This window comes from Podarcis liolepis, assembly GCF_965112155.1.
Source record: "Podarcis liolepis genome assembly, chromosome: 8".
In the NCBI taxonomy this organism is placed as follows: Eukaryota; Metazoa; Chordata; class Lepidosauria; order Squamata; family Lacertidae; genus Podarcis; species Podarcis liolepis.
Genome location: NC_139560.1, coordinates 66198737 through 66220649, shown reverse-complemented (window position 1 = coordinate 66220649; position 21913 = coordinate 66198737). Strand labels below are relative to the sequence as shown.

Below are 21913 nucleotides of genomic sequence, written 5' to 3'. Positions count from 1 at the left end.
TGCTCCTAAATTGGAAGTCGGTCACGGGAAGAAAAAGAGAAGAGAAGGGGGGGGGGGAGCAGCAGCAGCCAAGAAAACATAAACGAAAATAAAACGGCCAACGGTGGGGCGCAGGTTGTGGGGCGGACAGATAGGCTTCTTTAAGTAACCCAAGAGAGAAAAAGAAAGAGGAGGTGTGTGTCAGAAAATGTCTGGAAAGCTGCAGAACAAAGACCTAGGCCCAGGCTTCCGCTTCTGCCCCGAATTCCCCTACAAGGCGGCCAAAACTCCGCGGGAGTGACCGGCCGACTCCAAATGGGATTCGATTTCGGTGCCAAATAGGCGTCTGCCGCCCCCCGCCCTTGAGAGCCGCTAGGTGTTTCTTTCTTTGTAAGAAAAGCGCTGAAGAATTCCGAGGTGATTTAACTACGACGACCACCGCTTTGATTTAAAAGCCAAAGCAAGTATATAGTGTGATCTCAAGCTCACTGTTGCTTCTCGAGGACACGGCTTTTCAGAGCTCCGGGTCCCGCTGCGACGGCCCCTCTTGCATAGCAGGCCTCCCCTCCGACGCCTCCCTCGCCCGACCTGCTCTATGGATGTGGCAAGGGACTCGCGGGTCTTGTCGGCGGGATCCCTGTGGGTTTGAGTTTTTTTGTTTGTTTTTTGTTTAGGGCCAGTGCCGGGTGTATTGTGGTGAAGCGGACCACCTACCTTCGGGTTTTGGTTTCTGCTTTCTTTTCGGATTAACTACTTGGCTTGGAGAGGCATTCGAAAAGCAAAACAAAAATAAACGCGGGGGGGGGGGGAGAGAGAGAGAGAGACACAGCAACCAAACAACGCCAGGGGCATATAAGTACAAGTGATTTGTAATGGGCTAGTTTGTGGAGGTGGTCTTCTATCCCGGATCCGTAGAGGAACGAGCACGGTCGTTCCCACCGAGCTTTTGTGAAAAGGCTGGAGCGCAGGGCGCTTTTCCTTCACTGGTTCGGCATGCCAGACTCTTAACGGGAGTTTCTGCCCAGTCACCTCTGAGGATGCGATCCTAAGCAAGCTTACATCCTTTAGACTTGCGCTCGGTTAAGAATGTATTGGATGGGGGCCGGCGGAGAGTGCCGGGTGTTGATCTCCCCATACATTTGTCATCCCTAATGAGCCATTCCCAGACAACCCCTTTTCCTCTCCTTACCACTCCCAGGTACCAGGGCTGTAAAAAAAATGCGAGCCTGCTCTTTCTGGGGGGGGGGTCGTTCCCTTTCCACACACCCCCATCCCCACCCCTCCAGTTCCGGGGTGTTTGGGGGGGGGATCGCTGCCTTTCTCCTCCACCTTCTTCTCTTGCTGGGGCGTTTGTGCCTCCTGTACAGGGTAAGAAAGACCCTCCGGACGGCTTGCGAGGCAGGCCCTGCTAGCTCCTGGTTACTGCAGAAGCCGGGCTATTTCAAGCGCACCGCGGATCTCCCTACACATGGTTTCCTTCTCGGTGAACTTAACGCCTCTTCCTCCCACTGGAGGCATTTGGCGATTGTTTCGTTAAATGAGACGCCGGTTAATTAAAATAAAACACAATCGCCCATTAGGCTGCTCCTCTGGAAGGACACGGATGGTGGACATCCTTTCGCTTGCTCCCCGCCTCCCCTTCGGTCCTCTGCTCTGATTAAATCGGATTCCCTTTTCGGCTGGGCCTGATTTTAGGGATAGGACGACACTTCCAGCCTAGGGGGAGAGAAGGTGGGAGGGAGGTGAGATCCGTCGTCGTTTCCAATGGGCCTGGTGCAAAATCAACCCAGGCGTGGGCTTTGTCCCAAACCGTCCTCTTTACATCTCGTGCTGAAATCCTCCCCACACTTCATTGGGAGCCTGGCCCATTCAACTGAGGGGTGCGGGGGTGGGCTTAATTCCCAATAAGCAGTAGGACCGGCATATGATCATCTTTAGCAAAAGTCTGGGGTGTGTGAAGAAGAAGACTGTACAACAGGCTTGGAGGAAGATCTCTGAGTAACCCCCAAAAAGAACCGGCAAACTTCCTCGAATATGGAAAACGATGTAACAAAACCCCACACAAATAGTTGGATTTATTGAGGGGGGTGGGAGAGAGAAAGAAAGAAGAAAAAGAGCAACAACGACAATGCCCCACAGTAGGATTATAAAAGAGAGGAGCGGTGTGGTGGGTGGGTGTTTGAGACTGGCACTGATCAGTGTTTCAGGGAGAAACAAGAGAGCTTTGGTACCTATTTCAAAAGTTGAGACAAATGGGCTGGATAAAACATTACTGCCGAGTTAAAGGGGGCTAGGAGACTATCAAAATACTTTAAATATTTTATATAATATTATGGATGCACAGAGCAGATGCACTCTCTGTGTGGCCCACAGCTTTGCAATGAATGCTAGCTAACTAGGTAACTAAACTGTATCTATTGCGGTTCGTGTCCACGTGATAAATGTTATTTTGACAATTTGCCATGTAATAATTCTAATCGAGCCAAATTTCAGCTGAATGTGACCCCGTATAAGGATGCATCGCTGGCAGTATCGATATTTCTCTTGCAGCGCCTGATAAAAGATTATATTAAATCCCACAGGCTCGGAAGAGGAGGGGAAGAGGCGCTTTTTGGTGAGAGTTAACTTGACCAAAGGAAGGAACCCGATGGAAAGCCCCAGCGCTCTTTCAACATAGGAAGCCTGTGAATTCAAGCACTGAAGGGGGGAGATGTTATCAGGCTTCTCATGAGGAAATCTAAAAATATTTTTTTTCCTGGATAGAAAAGCCAGGAACGTCTTTTTGTATTAATAAAACATATACAGTATTTCAAAGTATCTGTAAGTAAACAGCATTCCGAGCAAAATCCTGAGCTCCTTAGACTTTTGTGAACAAAACTAATTTTACAAAAGCTTTACCTATTTTAGGACCTAGACATAGAGTTCAGCTGACTTCGGTGGGGCTTGCTTTTAAGTAAGCGGGTTTAGGATTGCAGCCTTCATTTGGCAGAGGCGCAAGTTTTCTATTCAGTCAACATTTGGACTTAGCAGACAGATCACAAAGGACTAAAACATTTACAGTTGCAGAGTTTCCCTCGTTGCAAATCACAATGGAGAAGAAGCGCCTGGATTTAAGACGGCCAAAGTCAGCATAAATAAAAGATCTAATTTCAATCTGAATTCAACAGATTTAAAATCGGATGTACATCTCAAATCTAGGTATGTTTACCCGGAAATATGTTCCACTGAGTTCAGTAGAGCTTCCTCCCAGGTAAACGTGCATTAGGACTGTACCCTAAATCAGATTCGGATTCCTCATACAGAATAACTCCAAACATTGTCGACATGAATAAAACCTGAACATGATCGATTTCTTTTCTTCAGAGGGGAACACCCCCACCGCCCATTAATTCAAAGAGAGGGGAGATTATGCAAGCATCCTGCGCATCCAATTTCTGTACAGCTGAAGCTTTTGCATAAGCAGGAGGATGGATCGTAGCCCGCGGTTCAGAAGTCAGACGTTCAAACTTTCCACACCCAGTGTCGTCTGAACTGACGTTGCCGTTTGCGCAGCTCTATACGCAATCTAGTCAATCTGTAGGATTTGCCTTCGTTTTTGGTTTTTTTTAAGGCGCTAAATTACATTCGTGTCAGGAACCTTTGGCTTACGTGAATGGTGAATGGGGTGCAGTGAAACTGGGGCAACTCCCACGCTGGACCCACGCACATCCCTTCTCTGACCAGTTTCCTTTGACATAAAATAAGCCTCTACAAAAAGTTACATGAACCGTTTACACTCAGTTTAAAATTATCTATCTTTATCTCTAGATACTAGATAGACATAACATCCCAGGCCAGGAAGATCAGCACAATGATTTCTCTTCTACCACGAAAGTTGTTGTCACGCATCTACTTGGAACCAAGCCCCAGGGGCGTCAAAGGCGCTCGCATCCAAGCAAACCTGCTTCGCGTGCGTCGCAGCCTTTGACCAGCATCCTGAATTATGCGATGGACCTCGCACGCTTTTCTCTTCGATACACAACCCACTCCATTTTGCAGCGCGGGACGACAGCATCTAAGGCCTGATTCACAGCCGGTTGAGATGCAGGCCTTCGGGTGTTCAGAGGGCTGCGGATCGCTTGATCTCTGTCTCTCTCCCCACCCCCCACGCTGTATGCTAGAGGGCGAGGAGTAGTAAATGCTACCAAGAGAACAGTTAGGTATCTTCCAGCCCCATCAGGCCAGGCAGTGGGAGAGGCCTAGAAGCTGGAGTAGCGGCAGCTCCCTTCGCTCCCCCACAGCCTGCTGGAGCCGGTCCCAATTTACCGTGATTCACTGTCTAGCTACGGGCCTCCGAGCTCCCCCTCGCCGCCATTTGGTGCGTAAAAATTCGGGGGGCGGCCGGCCGCGTTTCATTCTCCCGGGACCACGTGCAGGCCAGCAGGGTGAGGAGTGGAGGTAGGGAGGCCTGGACTGCGTCAAGGAGACGCCAGCACAAAGGCTCTATTCATGGGCAGCCATCAGCAAGCCCAAGTCCCTCGGTGGTACTCCTCTGGAGCAAGAGAGGGGCTCCAGCCTGAGCCAGGCTCACCTGCGCGCCAGGCTCAGTTGCTTGGCCTGAGTATATGAAGGCGAACGATTCCCTGACCTTCCTGCTGTCTCCATCCCTTTCTCGCTTATGTCTATCTCTTCCAAGGCCTCCTTCTTAGGAGAGCCTGGACGTCCAACACGCGAGGCAGGTTTCTAGAAACCCCTCCTCGTCTCCCTTTCCGAAAGCGTCGGTGTCTCCGCTGTTCCCTGGCTGGGGGTCGGGGAGGGAGTGCCGGGGGAGTGACAGGGCTCATCTGCCGATCCACCTGTAGCTGGCGGGTTTCCCTCCTCCTCCTCCTCCTCCTCCTCCTCCCACGTGTGCCTTCAAAACAAAACAAAAGGTGGCAACCGAGGAGTAAACAGCGAGTAACGAACAGCTTGGGAGCAGGCGAGTGGTGAAACAAGAGCCAACTGAGTGGCCTCTTTTGTCTAAAGAAAGGCTTCCCTGCGCGCTGGTTGGGTCAGACTGCAAGCCGGATCCTGACCTCATGTCATCTCCTGTCAACTCCATGGGAGCTGTAGCTGCTGGATACTATCACCCTAATGCACATAGAAATGACGAAAAAAGAGACCACGATTTCCCAGTCTGGTGGATATAGCTTTAGAGGGCTGGTCCTTAAGGGGAACAACTTCTGTTCACATCAACGGGGACAGACTTCCATCTAGAGTCCTTTTTTTTAAAAAAAGAAAAAGTTATCTGAGGGCGAACTAGCCAGCTCTAAAGCAACCGAAGAGTGACGCCTACAAGCCCCAGGGGTTTAAGTCTTAGTCGCAAGGGTTCAAAAGGCTCTTTGCTTCTCATTCCTGGAAACTTTGTTCAGATATTACAGCAACGCAGCTTCCTCCGCCCCACTTTATACATTTTTACCTGTGAGTAGACTATACTGTGTTTAAAGGGGACTTCACTACCCCAAGTAAATGTTATGGGCCATGCTGATTCCATGCCTAGTTGCATAGCTGCCAACTTTTCCCTTTTTTTAAGGGAAATTCCCTTATTCCGAATAGGATTCCTCGCAAGAAAAGGGAAAAGTTGACAGCTATGCCTAGTTGGGATCAAAGATGCCTCGCTCTCATTTCCCTGGAAAGAAATAAAAGGGGGAAGGGACTAAAAGACTTAATCTTGGCCACACTTCACCCGGACCGCAGCCCAACCATTTTACGTGAGAGTAAGTCTCACCGATTTTAGGGAGATTCGCTTCGGAGTAGGTGGTCGTAGGATGTCGACTCTCCGCCTTAAAAAGGGGGTGGGTGGGTGTCTTAATCGGCTGGCTGGCTTTCTGGCACGCACTGAAACCCAGTTCTTCTTCCTACGTCGTTTGCCCCCAAATCTATGTATTTTGTCGTGGCCTCTGCTCCTGCAAATGGGGTCCTCTGATCCCATCTGGCTGCGGACTACTGGGAAGGCAGGAAGTAGCTTTCGCCAGTGGAAATCGAGGCGATCAGCAAACAAACATCATCCGAAGAAAGACTCTCCTCCCCGCCACTCTGTCTTCTCTCACAAAGGACATTGGGGTGGGGAGAGGGGGGGGGGTTGGAAAGAAAGAAAGAAAGGACCTAAGGAATAAGCCCGCCATAAGCACAGTTCGTAAATTCCCCGTTTATGAGCTCACTGAAACCAAGAGTGTCTCCCATTGATGGCTTGCACACCGACGCCTCAGTTGAACGTGGTGGGACCACCTCTGAGGTTCCTCAACCCGGTTTCCCCACCCCAGCTCTGAAAAGACACAGCTAATAAACTGAAGGGATGCCCACCTCCGATTATTCCCTTTCTTTCTCCCTGGCTCCTTATATGTACAAAACACAAAGAGCGCGCGCGAGTCAGCCAAAATTATAAATGCCCATGAGCGCTGCAGTTTGATTTCAGTGGGAGAGTGGAGCACAAAGCCAGGCCGGTTCTCTCCCACTGGATTGAATGGGGCTTTCAAAACGTTTCCATGGTTCGTTTCGCTTTCGGAGAGCCAACTTCAACTAGCCACATGCTTTGGTTTGCTAGATACTCCTAGATAGAACTGGATGTGTTAAGCACAAAACGTACAAAGGCTCATCTATACGAATCTATTCCGAAATAAAAAAAGATCAAATCGAAAGCGATCCTGCTACTTTCCTGGAGCTCTCTTTGAATCGGGAATCGATAGTCGTGCTAAGGCCAGATCAGTTAAGGCCACATCGCAAGCTGTGCGCCAAAGCAAACTTCAGCAGGCTCACTCAGGACCATTGAGTTCAATGGAATGTAGCAAGTAGGTGCCTTTAAAAGAGTCACAACCCCATCCCTAACACGGTTAAAATCAAGTATTTTGAGGTTAGGCCGATTTCATATTCTAGGTAGGCCTGCTAATTTTAACTGCTTTACTCCGGAGTCCTCACATATGTAATAACTTTAGGTGAACTGAATTGCAGATCGACTGTGGTTTAAATTCAAGTCCAAGCTATATAGACTAGCAGCTGGCCTACTAATAATTAAAGTATTTTGCCGCATTTCGAAAGTGCTCTTCGCAAATAAAGGAGGGGAGAATCGTTCCCAGGGTGCAATTCCGAGGTTGCAAACGCTTTCCTGAGAGTAAATGCCATTGCGCTCAGTAGGACTCCTACTTTCAAACAAGCCACATAGGATAAATCCGCACAGCGTCACCCTCAATCCGGGTCTACGTCTCACAATTCGAAGCGCTTTGAAAAAGGAAGCAAATGCACAATTCACAAACACACAAGATCACAAGAGTGCGTGAGATTAATTCCGATAGGGAAATGCACTAAAAAGCGAGGAAAATCCGTCCTCAAGTTTCTGAGCTCTTGCTCGCTTGCTACTCTGGAAGCACGACTAAGATGAGAAGGCGCCTACTCAGGTTTTAATTAAATTAGCCCGGATTTATTTACTGTTTGCGGCCTTTAACAACCCGGGAGCAATTACTGCCAAGTGTTGCCTCCGATAAGAGCGCTTGATAGGAGCTGCATTCTCTTGAAAAAATGCTCACCGGAGGCTCCCCAGAAAAGCAGCCTCGCCTCGCCTCTGACAGCGCGGCCGATCCCTCGCAGATAAAAGGCTAAATTGCATTTTGTTGGGGTATTACCCACGAAGTGGGCAAAGGTGTTTCCTCCATTCCTTGCAAACCTCACTGAGAGATGACCTGAAGGCGAGTTTCTACATTTGACCAAAACATCACCCGTTGCGATTTGCAGCCATCCGCAAAGGGGGTTTCTTCTGCTTAAAGTGTGTTTGTGTGCGTAAGAGAGAGAGGGAAAATGACTCCAACTCTAGGTAACAATGAGGGAGACTAGTTTTCCTTCTCAGTTCTTTGTGCATATAGAATCGCTCCCTGGGAAAGCAGCAAAAAATATTTAAGAACTAGCGACCTATCTGGAATAATGAGGGAAGGGGAAATAAATCCAGGACGCCATGGTTTGTGGAACGAGTTGCCCAAGAAACATATTCGGGGGGAGGGAACTGAGCAGCTCCCCCCCCCATTAGTTCACATTGGAAGAAAGGGTTTTAAGGATCTTATTACTATTCTATAAAATATAGCTGCCTATATTTAGAAAATCCAGAAACCTGCACATGCATAAATGTCACATTTTTTTTCATAACAGCACGCATTAATTTGCAAATGAAGATCAGGACTTCCTGCGACTTCTTTAACGCCTTCCTCTTGATATGGGACACATTACGGCCACGGACCTTCCGCAGATATATTTCTAACCTGAAATATTTGTCAAATAGCTCAAACCCTCTGCATTTGCTGCCTCGCAACAGTGATGGCTTGGTGGCTTACATTTCCCACCTATTCGCTAAGATTAATAACCATAATAGTCAGAACTTATAAATAACAGCAGCAGCAGCCTCAGCAACAGCCAGTGGAATCAACATTTGTTTTTAAGTCGATTCCAGCCGCATCCAAGTCCACACACCCAACACAGATTTTTAAAAATCGATGGACATAAATGATATTTATTTACAAGTTTAGGACTAACCAGAAGCTTAAATTCGGTTGTTTTTGGTTTAACCGGTGTATGGGAGCGAGTTACCCAAGAAACATTTTTTTTAAATGTATTTTTCACTTAGCCCACATTGGAAGAAAGTAATTGTACCATCAACATTTCAGCTGTAGGATTTTTAATTTTTTCCTTTAAAAAGTGGGGTTAATATATCCAGACGTATATGGTCTCAGTCCAACTGAATGGTAATTTATTAATAAACAAGCAAGGCAGTAACTTTAGGGTATCTCCAACAAAAAAAGGAAAAAATGATAAACGATAAAATAAGATTAATACAGCTTCCCATTTATATATATAAATGAAAATAAAACAAAACAAAAATCAATGTTTAACGTTATTTTAAAGTCAACCTTTCTGAAAGCATTGGGGGGCGGGGTAAAAAGAACACTTTCTGGTGTTTGGTCCAACTACAGATTTAAAAATAAATTACTATGCATCCATTTACATTTTCGAAACAAATCCTTGCGTATAAAGGAGTCCTTGCAGGGGAGAGGAAAGGAAAGGAAGGGCCTTTCTAAGGCGGCGTCGCTTGCAAACCAGGGGCGAAACTCGCAGGGGTTTGAGCGAACCCGGATTGCGCCTTCATTGAGGGCTGCGATCCACACCACCCCGTGGAATTCAATGGAGCCGCTGGACTTATCCCCGCGAGACTCTCGCCGCTGGTTGGCTGGCATTTCCCGCGCGCTCAGTCGCCGGCGCCCAACCAAGCGCCGGACCAGCAGCCAATAAGGCTGGCGCAAAAGGGCGCGCGGGGTGGGAGCCACACAAGGCGGCCGGCAGAGCCTCTCGGAGAGGGAGGCGAGGGAAGCAGGCACCCTCTCTTTCTGGGTGTGGGGAGGGTTGTTTTTAAGGCAAGGAAGAAAAGCACAAACTTACGTGTTATTTGGAGTAACACTGTCCTTTAACAAACCATGTCCTTAGTTAATAAAAAGGCTGTCTTTGGGTCAGAGTCTGTGGAGGTTTCGGGCGGGCTTCGGGGGCGGCGAGCGTCGTGTTTGTGTGTTGGTGTTTATAGTGGAAACACGGCTTCTCCAGCGTCCCCTCAGAGCGCGGCGGCGGCGGCGGCTGAGGGCCCGCTTCTCCCCTCGCCGCTCTCCTCGGTCAGAACTTGCTGCAGTCGTAGACGAAGGCGCCCGAGGGCCGGTAGAGCGGCTGGCTGCCGGGGAAGGCCATTTGGCAGCTGCTGGCGGCCGCCGCCGCCGCCGCGTTGCCGTTGACGGGCGAGTTGCTCAGGCCCAGGCGCTGCGACGACTCGAACATCTCCCTCACGGCGTGGAAGTTCTGCTGCTGCACCGGGTAGCCCGACGGCGACGGCGACGGGGACGACGAGGCGGCGGCGGCGGCAGCTGCAGCAGCAGCAGCAGCCGCCGTCGCCGCGGCTGAGGCTGGCGCCAAATGGGCGAGCTCGCCCACCGCCGTGGCCTGGTTGAGGTACCACGAAGCCAGGCGGCCACCACCGCCGCCGCCGCCGCCTTGCGGGTGCCCCTCCTGAGGGCTCAGGCTGAGGGAAGAGGCGCTGCTGCTGCTGCTGGCCGCCAGGCTGTACTCGGGAAGGGGGTCCTGCTCCACCGGGCTGCCGCTCAGGTGGCCTCCGCCGCCTCTTTCTCCGCCGGCAGCAGCGGCAGCCGCCGCCGCAGCGGCCGCGTAGAGGCTCATGGCCTGCAAGTTGCAGTGATAACTATTGGAGCCGCCGCCGCCGCCGGCTTGCGTGATGGCACTGCTGCCCGTCGTGTTGACGCCCTGGCTGCAGGGGGCGCTGTAGAGCGCGCTCTGCGCAGCCGCAGCCGGCGAATAGCAGCTGCTGAGCGCCAGCGAAGGCGGCGGCAGCGCCGAGGTCCGCGACGTCGAGGCGCTCGAGGGGCTGGAGGACGACGACGACGGCGGGGCTGCGGTGCCGGCCGTGGGGGGCAAAGCCAAGAGCTCCCCGGCGCCCTGCCCCGGGGAAGCGCGCAGGGAGGTCATGATGATGTTGTCCACGCTGAAGCCGCCGGCGCCCGCCCCCCCGGGGGGCCCTCCGGGGTGGTGATGGGGCGGCGGCGGGTGGTGGAGATGCGGGTGGTGGTGGTGATGGTGGTGGGCGTGCGGGTGAGAGTGGTGGTGCGGGTGGTGGGCGTGCGGGTGCTGGCTGGGAGGCGCTTCGGCGGCGGCCGTCGGGGGGTCCAAGCCCAGCGCTCTGCCGCCGCCGCCGTGCGGGCTCCCCGCTCCGCTGGAGAGGCTGCTGGCGCTGGAGCTCCCGGGGCTCTCGATCTTGGCCACGGGCGCGCCTCCCAGTGGGGACAGCGCTCGAGGGGGCGACGTCGAGCCGTTCTCCGTCTTGATGTCCTGCAGCCTCACCGGAGGCGCCTGCTGCTGCTGCTGCCCACCTCCGTCTTGCTGGTGTTGCTGTCGAGTAGACGTCTGCTGCTGCTGCGTCTGCTCCTTGCTATGGAGGCGCTCCTTCTCCTCCTTGTCCTTGACGGCGTCTTTCTTCTTGAAGCGCCTCCGTCGGCGCAGGAACGAGCCGTTCTCGAACATGTTGTACGAGTCCGGGTCCAGAGTCCAGTAGCTCCCCTTGCCGGGCTTCTTGTCGTCCCGGGGCACCTTGACGAAGCACTCGTTGAGCGACAGGTTGTGGCGGATGGAGTTCTGCCAGCCTTGCTTGTTGTCCCGGTAGAAGGGGAAGCGCTCCATGATGAACTGGTAGATGCCGTTCAGCGTGATCTTCTTATCCGGCGCGTTCTGGATAGCCATGGTGATGAGAGCGATGTAGCTGTACGGAGGCTTCACCAAGTCCTTGGGCTGCGGCGGAGGCGGGTAAGGGCCGTACGGCCTGCCCATGCCGCCGCCTCCGCCACCTCCGCCTCCTCCGCCGGCGCCCGGGTACTGCTCGTGGGCCGCCGGGTGCGGAGAGTACATGCTCATCGGGGCCGGCATGGCCGCGTAGCCCCCTCCGGCCGCCGCGCGGTAGTAGCTCTGCTCGCCGCCCAGGTATGGCACCACTCCCAGCGAGTTGGGGCTGGAGACCGAGTAGCGCGCCTGCATGGCCTCCCTGCCAGCCAGCCAGCCGGACCAAGCGGCAGCAGCTTCAGCAGCAGCAGCAGCAGCAGACTGGCCTCCTCCGCCTCCTCCGCCGCCGCCTCCTCCTCCTCCGCCGCCTCCGCCTTTGCTTTCCCCCCTCCACCCCTCCGCAGCTCCAGAGCCAAAAAAGTATAAACCAGAAGAGGCGACCAGGATCTTTCCTTTCCGCCCCGCTTCCTCCCCCGAAAAGGGAGCAAGCAAGTGAGCAAGCGGACGAAAACTTCGGGGTCCCGTTAAAGTTTGCTGCTTTCCCCTCCCCCGCTCAAGCGGGCCAAAAAATTAAATAAATGGAAAGGAGAGGGGGGTGGGTTGATGATGGTCGTAGGGAGGGGAAATAAGTCTCCTTTTCTTCCTGCTGCTGCTGCTGCTACTCCTTCTTGTTCTTAAAACAAGGCGCCGATCCTCCACGGAAGCGGCCGCCGCCGAGAGGAAAAGGCAGTTACTTCCATCAAGGGCGAAACTGGAATCGCGCGCGCTCCTTTGCGTAAAGCAGAGCGCACAAAACCCCTTCGTCGCTTATTTCCCGAGCGCCTTTCCTTCCAACTTCTTCTTCTTCTTCTTCCACGGGGGTGGAGAACAGGTTGAGATTTCTTCCTTTAAAAAAGGAATAAAGACCGAGGCAGGCGAAGGAAACCAAAAAGAAGAAGCAGCGTGTGTTGGTTGGAGGGGCGCGAGAGACCGGATATTTTTTCTCTCTCTCTCTCTTTCTCGGACTCAAGTAAGAAAAAAGACCCAAAAAAAACACCTTCCCCAAGCGGTCTGCGGTTGTTCAGCGCGGCCTCCTGCCTCCGTTTCTCCTACAGTCTCTTTTCAGCCGCGCGCTGCTCGGAGAAGCATTTGGAAAAACTCCTGAACTTTTGAGCATCCGTCACCAAGGCGAGGACTTTTTTACGCACTCGCAGGGCTCCTTTCCTCCCCTCCTCTTTCCTCCCCTCTTTCCCTTCCCCCTCCCTTTTTCTTTCGAGACTGGGAGGCCCCGCCCCGCCCCGGTGGCGTAGCCAATGAGAAGACGCCTCCGAGCTCCGAAGGGGCGGGTTGGGCTCGTAGCTTCAGCAGGAGCCGCGGCGGCGGCGGCAGGAACAGCAACTTGGAGAATGATAGTTCTTGGAGAACGGGACTGGCCACACACGCGCACGTCGCCCTGCCCTCTCCTCCCTCGCGCGTATATAGCTCCTCCGCGCGGCCCGAGGCCAATGCTTCCCTCGCACACAGGAGTAGGTATGCGGATCAAGTTGCACTCTCCTCGCTACGGAATGAAAAAAAACACACACCAACACATTTTCTGTGCGCTCATCAACCGGCCCTGCGCGCACACACATAAACACACGCACACAAATATTATTTCTGCAGACAGTACAGTTTGCAGCCAAACAAGCAACAGCGACCGGGTACTTTTGTCAGGACAGAGGCCAACTTAAAATTAGGGAGCCAGCTTTCGGGTTTCACAAAACTCTTCGTCATCTTTGCTGAAGAACAACAAAATGGGGAGGGCACAAAGTGCTTCGTTTTTCCTGCGGAGTTTTGGAAAGTTAAATTATTGTTTTGAGGGCTTCACTCGTATGCCTCCCACTGTAGATTTTTTAAAATAAAAAAATCCCTTTTTTGTTTGGCCTGACTAAGGATCCCATGAAACTGCAACCCCCCCCCAAAAAAACCCTTGGTCTTAATACGTTTTATTTGTCGTGCCTCTGTTTCCCCTATCCCGCTCCCAGTTAATGAACCAATACAGCCGAGAGCATGTCACTCTTTCCAGAAGTCGACAACGGATCGTCATTCAAGTGACACAAAGAAGTAAAAATATAACATATGTACATTACACAAGCAAAACAAACCTTAGGCAAGCGGAGTTTTCTGCTGATAGGAATATTCATATGTGCTCCGAATAAATATGTTATTGGATCGTGCTTCTGCGGTATTGAGTTCCACTGATTTCGGCCGCAGAGATATAAACCCGAGCTGGGAGCCGTCCCATTATAACCAGTGCGTCGAACGAGGTATATGCTATGCCATCTCGTACACCCGCATGCAGAAATATGCAGAGGCACGCAGCAACATTCACATCTGCAGATCGCAATATTAGATCTTGATGCATTTTAATTTTCTTTAGATACAGTGTTCTTGATGCAAATTTGCAGGCCCCCCTTTTTTTTCTTAGCTTGTGAGGATGCACAAATGCACAACTATTCCACGTAACCCTTTCACTCATCGCGGGCTGAACTCCCCACCCTCCCGCGGTGCTCCTTACAGACTCCCATAACACGCTTCTCAGTAAAGAAGGCCTTGGTTCTCTAACCGACCCCTTTTTCTGCGTGTGCGACCTACTCGCTGCTGTCTGGACTTCCTATGTGTAAGTTTCCTTTCACGCCCTTCGACGGTCCTGGGGTCACTCCTCTGTGCCCTCGAGTGGCAAAGGAGGAGCTGGCGAACATCCTCGACCGATTCTCCACACACCAGGCCGGAATCCGGATTAAGGAGGGAAGGAGCAGGGGGCCCAAAGACTCCCCGGACCCCCCTGGCAGCCCCGCCCCGCTCCCGCGCTCCCTCCAGCCAGCTGCCTGACCAAACTTTCCCGGAGAGATTCCTTTCTCTGCCATTTGACAAGCCTTTGACGAGTTCTCCAAAGCTCCCTTTTATGAATCGGCTTTTCCCGTGACAGCTTGGAAAGACAGCGATTGTTGCTTATAAACATAGTCAGGTCATTCATATATATTGCTGGCTTGTCGAGGCAATCTTTTGAGGTAGTGAACCCTTCTTCCTCTGTACTGGGGATGAGAAAAATTCGCATTGAAAGCGTCTGGATTTTAAACACATTTGCTACGAAATAATTGCCACTTGAACTTATGGCATTGGCATTCAGTTAAACTTATTCAGGTTTGGGATGCAAAACTTACAAAACGGATATTGGGACAAGGAGAGGGTTTATTTTTGTGGGAGCACGAGAGAGCCAGCCTTCGAGTTACGCAGGACTCTTCAACAAACAAAAACCGGGAGAGGTTTGCAGGGCTGTTCTTAGGAGAAGAGGGACGGACAGTTGCGAACAAGAGGGCAAAAAAATATGCGTGCGCGCAGAGCAAAACGCTTTAAAGATGAATCACGAATAGGATATGCAAAAAAGCAGCTCTATTTTAGCAAACTACTAAAGGAACTATAACGTGAAAGGTACAAGGTTCGGGCAAATAACTGTTTGACTTTAATCGACTCCAGCCCTGGACTCCCCGCTCTCAAACTGATTGTCCCTAAATAAATTTCATTAACACCTTCGTGTGACTTGCTTTGCAAGTCAGTGTCCCTCGACCCGCTTAGTGTTGGGAACAAAGATTAGACGTGGGCTAATTGAAGGGGGCTCCTTAATTAAGGGCACGGCATCTCCAAAGTCTTGTAGGTTTGAATGGCAGGCTTCAACACGTGCTTGGGTACCTTCCCTTGGAATTTAAGAAATTAAGTCGTGGATTTAAGCTGGTCCTACCCTACTTGTGTGCGTGTGAGTTGTGGCTTGGTGCAAGGAGTCTCCACACTTGGTCTTCCTTGAGCTGGTGACAAAACTTCACTCTGAGGATGTGTCAAAAAACCCCAAAACCTTTTGCCTCCCGGGTTGCAAACCCCACCCCTCTCCGCTTTCTTCACCTTTTGGGATGAATGAGTGGTCTTGAAGTCGTGGCAGGTCTATGCTGACGTGACAACGAATCGCGGTTCCTCCCCCCCACCGCCACCAGTCGTGATTTAGTTAATCAAACTTTTTTTTTTTTAAAGTGGCAGCTGGATAAACTGATGGAGGGGCAGGAAAGAGAAACACAGAACCCGCACCCCATAACTCACACATTTGTCACACTGTATAAACACCCAAGTGTCACATGCTGTCAGTACCAGCCATGGATTTGCCCCCTCCCCCCGCACTGCATCTCCCTTGGGGAGCCGACTGCAATCTCTGATTTCTCTTCTTCAAAACCTCCAGTGCTTTTTCACGGAGGAGGTGGCCGTTATTGCGCCATTTGTTCGCCTGCTCCAGGCTTCGTCCGTCTGAAAAGGCGCCTCTTGCTTTCATTCAAAATTCGAGAGAGCTTTCGGGATCGAAGCGTTTCGCTCGCTTTGGCTTGCGATTCGAACGCCTTTTGCGGGCCTTTTCGCGGCCCCCGCCAGACGAATCGTTACGGTAGTTCGGCTGCAAACTGCTCTGGATGATTCGTCCGATTTCCCGGGTCCAATAAGGTTCAAAGTTCCTTGCTGGTATTTTCAGGGCAAGATGATCGACTTAACATTAACATAATTAAATCAAGCCCTCACCATCTCAGTATACTTGTTTTAATATCTAAAGTTCCCCGTGTATATGCTCATCATTCAAGAATTGTAATAAATTGTGGGTTTATTTTTCAACCACCTGCAACACTGCACAATTAGCCGGCGGCCCCGATTCAGCTAAAGTTGCAGCCCGATTCTGTTCCTGTTTACTCGAAAGAAAGTCCGGTCAATTGCTGCATCAAAGGTTAATTCGTCTCTGGATTGTGGCCGCTGTGTGGACTCAGGTGCGATAACAAATCCCATTCCCTTACTCCCGAGTAAACTTGTGTAGGAGGACCAGCCCAACTCGATGCATCTTTACTGTAATCGGAATTAAGGCTGCAACCCTAGGGAAATTTAACCAGGGAGAAAGCCCTATGGAATGCCGAGGGATTTACTTCTGAGTAAATGCATAGGAAGGTTGCTAGTCAGGTTCCCTCCGAGTTCTGTGGGATTTGTCCCCTTAAATAAGGGAGGGCTAGGCTTGCAACTGAAATGTCTCCTGCATTCCACCCTTGAGAAATGTTTTGTTTCATCCGAGGCTCCTATTTCTGGCTTCGTCGCTCCGCTTAGGACAAATCGCGGCGATTGCGAAACGAGCAGCCCGAGAATCGGGCTGAGGACGTAGGTAGGGATTTCTCCGTGTGATAAAGAGTATAAAAAAATCGCCCCCACCCTCCCAAGTGAGGTGATTTTTGGATGCCATCCAGGAGAAGAAAGGAGCGTTTGTGTTTTACATCACCGAGTTTTGCCAGAGGTTTTATGCAGTTCCTTGACTGCTCCACCAAGTCCCCTGCTGCGGTTTATGGGATGGCAGGCTGAATGGGTGCCTAAGGCAGAAGTCGGGGCGGGGGCGGGAACTGCGCATCTTTCCCTCCGAAGTCCAGCTAACAGCGCAACCCTATCTACTCAGAAGTAGCGTCCACGGAGCTAAATCCCCATTTAGAAGTGAGAACTCAATAGGACTTATTTCTAAATATATATGGTTAGGACTGCTCTGTTAGGCAACGAATTTAAGCTGCCTCGCTACCCCGACCTAGGGCCTATTTATTTCCAACCAACGCCATTTGATTTTCAATCTGTGTTTAGGATCGCGACTTTTATATATATATATCCCCGCTCCTATCCTTAAGAGATCTTGGTCTGAGGAAAGTTCCACTTTCTTGAATAATAAAGTTACAAATAAATGAATTTGGGCGGAGGATGCCTTTAGTGGGGCGGCGGCGACGACGACTTGGGTTGTGGTTCTAGATCGGGGTTTTATACTGGTGGCATAATTTGTCTCTCTTTGCATGGCAGAAAACCGTCCCTATTTTACAAAACCAGTTATGTATAACCTCAGGAGAACAAGGGGACTGGCTGAGGCCAAACGCGTTTTCTTGAGAGCCAGTCCCATTAATTTCAGAAGAGCTTAACAAGTTAGCTTGCAATTCTGTGCGCGCTTACTGGGGAGTCAGTCTCACTGAGTGCGGAAGGACTGACTTCAGATGCGTTTCAGATGCGAGATGCTTTAGAAATAAAGGCAGAGAGTCGAGCGCATTTGATTTCAGTGGCCCAGACTGAAGCTTGGGTTTTACTGTTTTAGATCAACGGGGCAAACATGCTTCAGATTGGGTCCCAAATAAATGCCAGACCAAACGCAAGCGCAGCTGTTGGGTACTGGATTGGCGCTTGAACCCTACAGGGCGTCCCTGCACCTCCTTGTCCACACAGTCTTTCTTCCTCTCTGGACCCGGTGCGCACCAGCCTTCAAGGCGCCTGCAAATAATTTTGCAGCTGCTTTTGAAAGAACGACCCCGCCAACTTCTCCAGGCGATGTTTATTCAGAGAAGCTGCTTACGCGCAGTTTCCGCGCAGCGCCTTTCTCGCTGAACTTCCGCGCCCTTTCCTTGGCAAGTCAGCCCCATTCATTTCCGCAGCACCTTCGGGGGATCGTAGCCTCCGCTCCGCCTGACTCCCAAACCCCAAACTGCTATTTCTCTTTCCCTTCAGATTCAAGACAAGCCTTTCCTTGCTTCCTAAAGACGCGTTCTAGGGGTGTTGTGTGTGAAATTTGGGGTATGCGGAAAAGGGTAGTTAAGTGGGGCACCTCTTCCTGGAAAAAAACGTAAATATGGGTCGGTTGGGGCGGGGAAAACATCTGTGGATGAAGAATGACACCTTTTCCCCAAAGTACGCGCATTTAGATCTTGGCACCGTTTTGCGCGACGGCCTGCGGAAATCCTCTAGGGAGGCAACCGGGCGTGGTTCGTGCTGCCAATCCCGAGGGGCATTCGGGAAGAGGAATCTCTTTTCTGCAGAGAGGATCCCACCGGCAGATTTCCCATCCCTTCTCCTCCCCTCCTGCTGGCTCTCAGCTTGGTCGGGAATGGATGCAGTCGCTTGCTTGCTTGTTGGATGTTTAAAAGCTGCAGGGGTCCCATCGTGCCCCCCTCCCCTCCCTCCCTCCCCCTCCCAGGTGATAGTAAAGAAGGAGGGAGAGAGAGAGAGAGAGAGAGAGAGAGAGAGAGAGAGAGAGAGAGAGAGAGAGAGAAGGAGATTTTCCTGATCCAGCCCCTTGGAAATGGACATATTCTCTTCCTTTTCCTATCTCTGCTTTCTCAGGAGCCTGGAAGGAACTGCGGGGGGTTGGGTGGAGAGGGGAGGGCTTGAATAATATTATGGGATTCTTCCAAGCCTTAACGAACGTGCGGAGAGCCATGAAACCCCAGGGTCGCCTGCCACCCCCAGCGTTGCCCCGCGCCCCCAAGTTTGAGTTTCTCGCTTCCTTGTTGCTGCTTGTTTATTCTAGATCTCTTTGTTTAGGCTGGCTGGAAAGGACACCTGGCTGGACCCAGACAACAGGCAGCAGCGAGGGGGAAGCCAGCCATATCAGAATTAAACCCCATTGATTCAGTTTAGGTTTGCTACAGGGTATAAACCCTTGTGATTCTCTCTCTGCGTCGCGGGTCTCTCTCCTCCTCCTCCTCTTCTTAAAACTCAGTTCTTCAAGTCCAATGAGCAAAAGCTCACCGACTGAAAAGGAAGTCTGAGGCTTCTCTGGGACGCTCTGCACTCTGCACATGCTCGAAGGCAGGTGGTGTTATTGCACCGATGGTGTTAAAAGTAGGTCTGCGATGAGCTCTGTCCCACTTAAGCTTCGTTGATGGGCGTTGTGGAAGGGGCGGCGGATGAGTCACACCACTAATTTTATTTTATATTTTATTGTCTTGGGATAATTAAACGCCGTTTCCAGCCAGAAAGATAAAGAAAGCGGGGGTCTTCTCCTTCCAATCCGGAATAATAAAAGATACCCCAAAATTATAGGAGAAAAATGCCTCCCCGTCTCACTCCTGCGGTCATGCCATAGGCTGGTGACTGCCGGCCCACTCCAACTCGTATAACGAGTTAAGCATATACTGCACCCTTAAGCCAGAAACCAGGCAGAATAAGTTCTCACCGAATTTGGTAGCGCAAAAAGCGCTGCCTCTCTGGAAAGAAAAAGGATCAACAGGTCTGTTTCCTAACGGGATCCGTTGTTTTACACCACTCCAAAGTCAGACTGCTTGACTCTGGAGCACAGGGTCTCTCGCTGCCTCTCAAGAGCGGGGCGTGGTGCAGGACGAGGAGTGACAACCATTCTCTGAAGAAACGATTTGAATCCGGGCTGGCTTTCCATCCTCTGTCGCCTTGCACGACGCAACGCCACCTGTGAATTGGCATCTCCAGCCTGTGTGACTGGAGCGCCCCCTGCCGGTCCCGATAGTAATCGCGTTATTATCTGGACCTCCTTCTGCCTTCTGCCTTAAGCTGCCCAGGCCTCTTCAAGAATACAGTCTGGGCGCTTCAGGGACGTTGCTCATACTTAAAAGAACTCGGGGTATGTGCAGACTCCACGGCAGACTTTTGCATAAACTTCATTTGCTTGTGTGTCTGTCTATATGTATCGACATGAAGATGGGGTCTCACTGTTGTTGTTTAGTTGTGTTTGACCCATGGACCAGAGCACGCCAGGCACTCCTGTCTTCCACTGCCTCCAGCAATTTGGTCAAACTGGTAGCTTCGAGAACACTGTCCAACCATCTCGTCCTCTGCCATCCCCTTCTCTTTGTGCCCTCCATCTTTCCCACACATCAAGGTCTTTTCCAGGGAGTCTTCTCTTCTCATGAGGTGGCCAAAGTATTGGAGTCTTAGCCTCAGGATCTGTCCTTCCAGTGAGCACTCAGGGCTGATTTCCTTCAGAATGGAGAGGTTTGATCTTCTTGCAGTCCATGGGACTCTCAAGAGTCTCCTCCAGCACCTCAGCTTTGCAGCTGTTAACAGATGCTCAAAGGCCAACAAGGTTTAAGATAGAGGGTGCTGGAAAGGGGCAGGGGATTTTGGAAGCAAATGTCCCAGCAAAAGGCCTTGCTCTGCAAAATAATATTCTAGAAGCCGGATTTCCTCTGCCCTAGATGGCCTCTCTGGATGTGTGAATGCTCATTCTGATTACTGAACCAGTAAGGGAAATATCTAAACTGACTTGATTAGTAGTTGCAACGGGTTTCTACAGCAATGTCCTTGTGATTAAGCTTGCAATACCACTGGTGCAACAGGTAAGGCGTGGCACTTGGACATTGGCCCACGCCTGCTGTGGCGCAATGGTTGGTGGTTTGAGCCCACGCAGGCTGTGCATTGCAGGGGGCTGGACTAGATGTCCCTTGTGCCCCTTCCAACGCTGCAATTCTATATGATTCTATATGGACTCAGCCCAGGGGGATTTGGAGAAATGCCTATGGAATTACTAGTCCACTCCTTCTGTCTCCCAGCACGCAGCTCTTGTCTCTTTAACAGCAGCTGAAACACCCCCACATAGAGATGCAGCCCAGAAGAAGTTACCTTTCTTTTCATCCAGCTGATCCAACACACAGCAGAAGGCAGGGGAAGCTTTGCAATCCTGCGGAGGGTTGCAATCCCCAGGCATTACACATTAATGGAAATTGTGCAAGGGGTTTTATGGGTTACAAATTGCATCCTGTGTGTTTGGCCTGCTCTGCCAAGCCAAGCCGACACCCACGGAAGAGACACCGAAGTCACCTCCTCATTTATGGCCAGATATTAGTCAGACGAGACGTTGGCCAGCCTGGCTCCATGCAAGCAACCACATGCTCTTAGTCAAAGTCAGAATGAGAAAGAAGAATGATCATATTGAGAGTGGAGTGGGGGAGCTGCAACAAAATATTGCAGTGTGGAGTGTACCCGTTCAGAGTTTCAGCCATCTACCGGTGCCCAGTTCTGCACTACTCCATTCTATTCCTCCTGTATTTTCTATTTCCCTGCCCCCAACAGCCAGTGTTTCTTGGTCACTTAATATGCTCCGCCCTCATTGGGTGGTTTGAGAGAATTGAAAGCCTTGGTGAAGACTTGACATTTTCATCCCCCCCAGAAATTTTTTTGATTTGAGGTTCCATTGAAATGAGGGTGTATTTTAATGTTTTAATGTTGTATTTTAATCTTGTTTTTAAGTTGTATTTCAATCAATTTGTTTTTATATTGGGTGTTAGCCACCCTGAGCCCGGTCTTGGTGGGGTATAAATATAATAATAATAATAATAATAATAATAATAATAATAATAATAATAATAATAATAGTAATTACTGCTGCTACTACTGTTATTATTAATGTTGATTCCATACTTCTGCAAACCTTGGCGTTCTTCCAAAAATTTGCTGATGCCTCCCTCTTGTGTGTGGGTGCTGCTTTGGCTACATGAGGACTGACACTCAGAAAACTGAGTTCGCTTTCAGCATATATGATCTCTCTAGGTAAAGGTAAATGGACCCCTGACCGTTAGGTCCAGTCGTGACCGACTCTGGGGTTGCGGCGCTCATCTCGCTTTATTGGCCGAGGGAGCCGGCGTACAGCTTCCGGGTCATGTGGCCAGCATGACTAAGCCGGTTCTGGTGAACCAGAGCAGCGCATGGAAATGCCGTTTCCCTTCCCGTTGGAGTGGTACCTATTTATCTACTTGCACTTTGACGTGCTTTCGAACTGCTAGGTTGGCAGGAGCAAGGATCGAGCAACAGG

The 21913-nt window shown here is 50.9% G+C and overlaps 2 protein-coding genes across 3 annotated transcripts in view; one reads left to right on the top strand and one right to left on the bottom strand.

Annotated features, from left to right (window-relative positions):
- Window positions 1-21913, top strand: part of MYLK4 (myosin light chain kinase family member 4) — a 797874-nt gene that overhangs the window by 534345 nt on the left and 241616 nt on the right. The window lies entirely within an intron of this gene.
- Window positions 8637-12519, bottom strand: FOXC1 (forkhead box C1). The gene has a single exon (XM_083518170.1). It carries the CDS (start codon window positions 11554-11556, stop codon window positions 9637-9639), a length of 1920 nt encoding a protein of 639 aa, XP_083374296.1. The 5' UTR covers window positions 11557-12519; the 3' UTR covers window positions 8637-9636.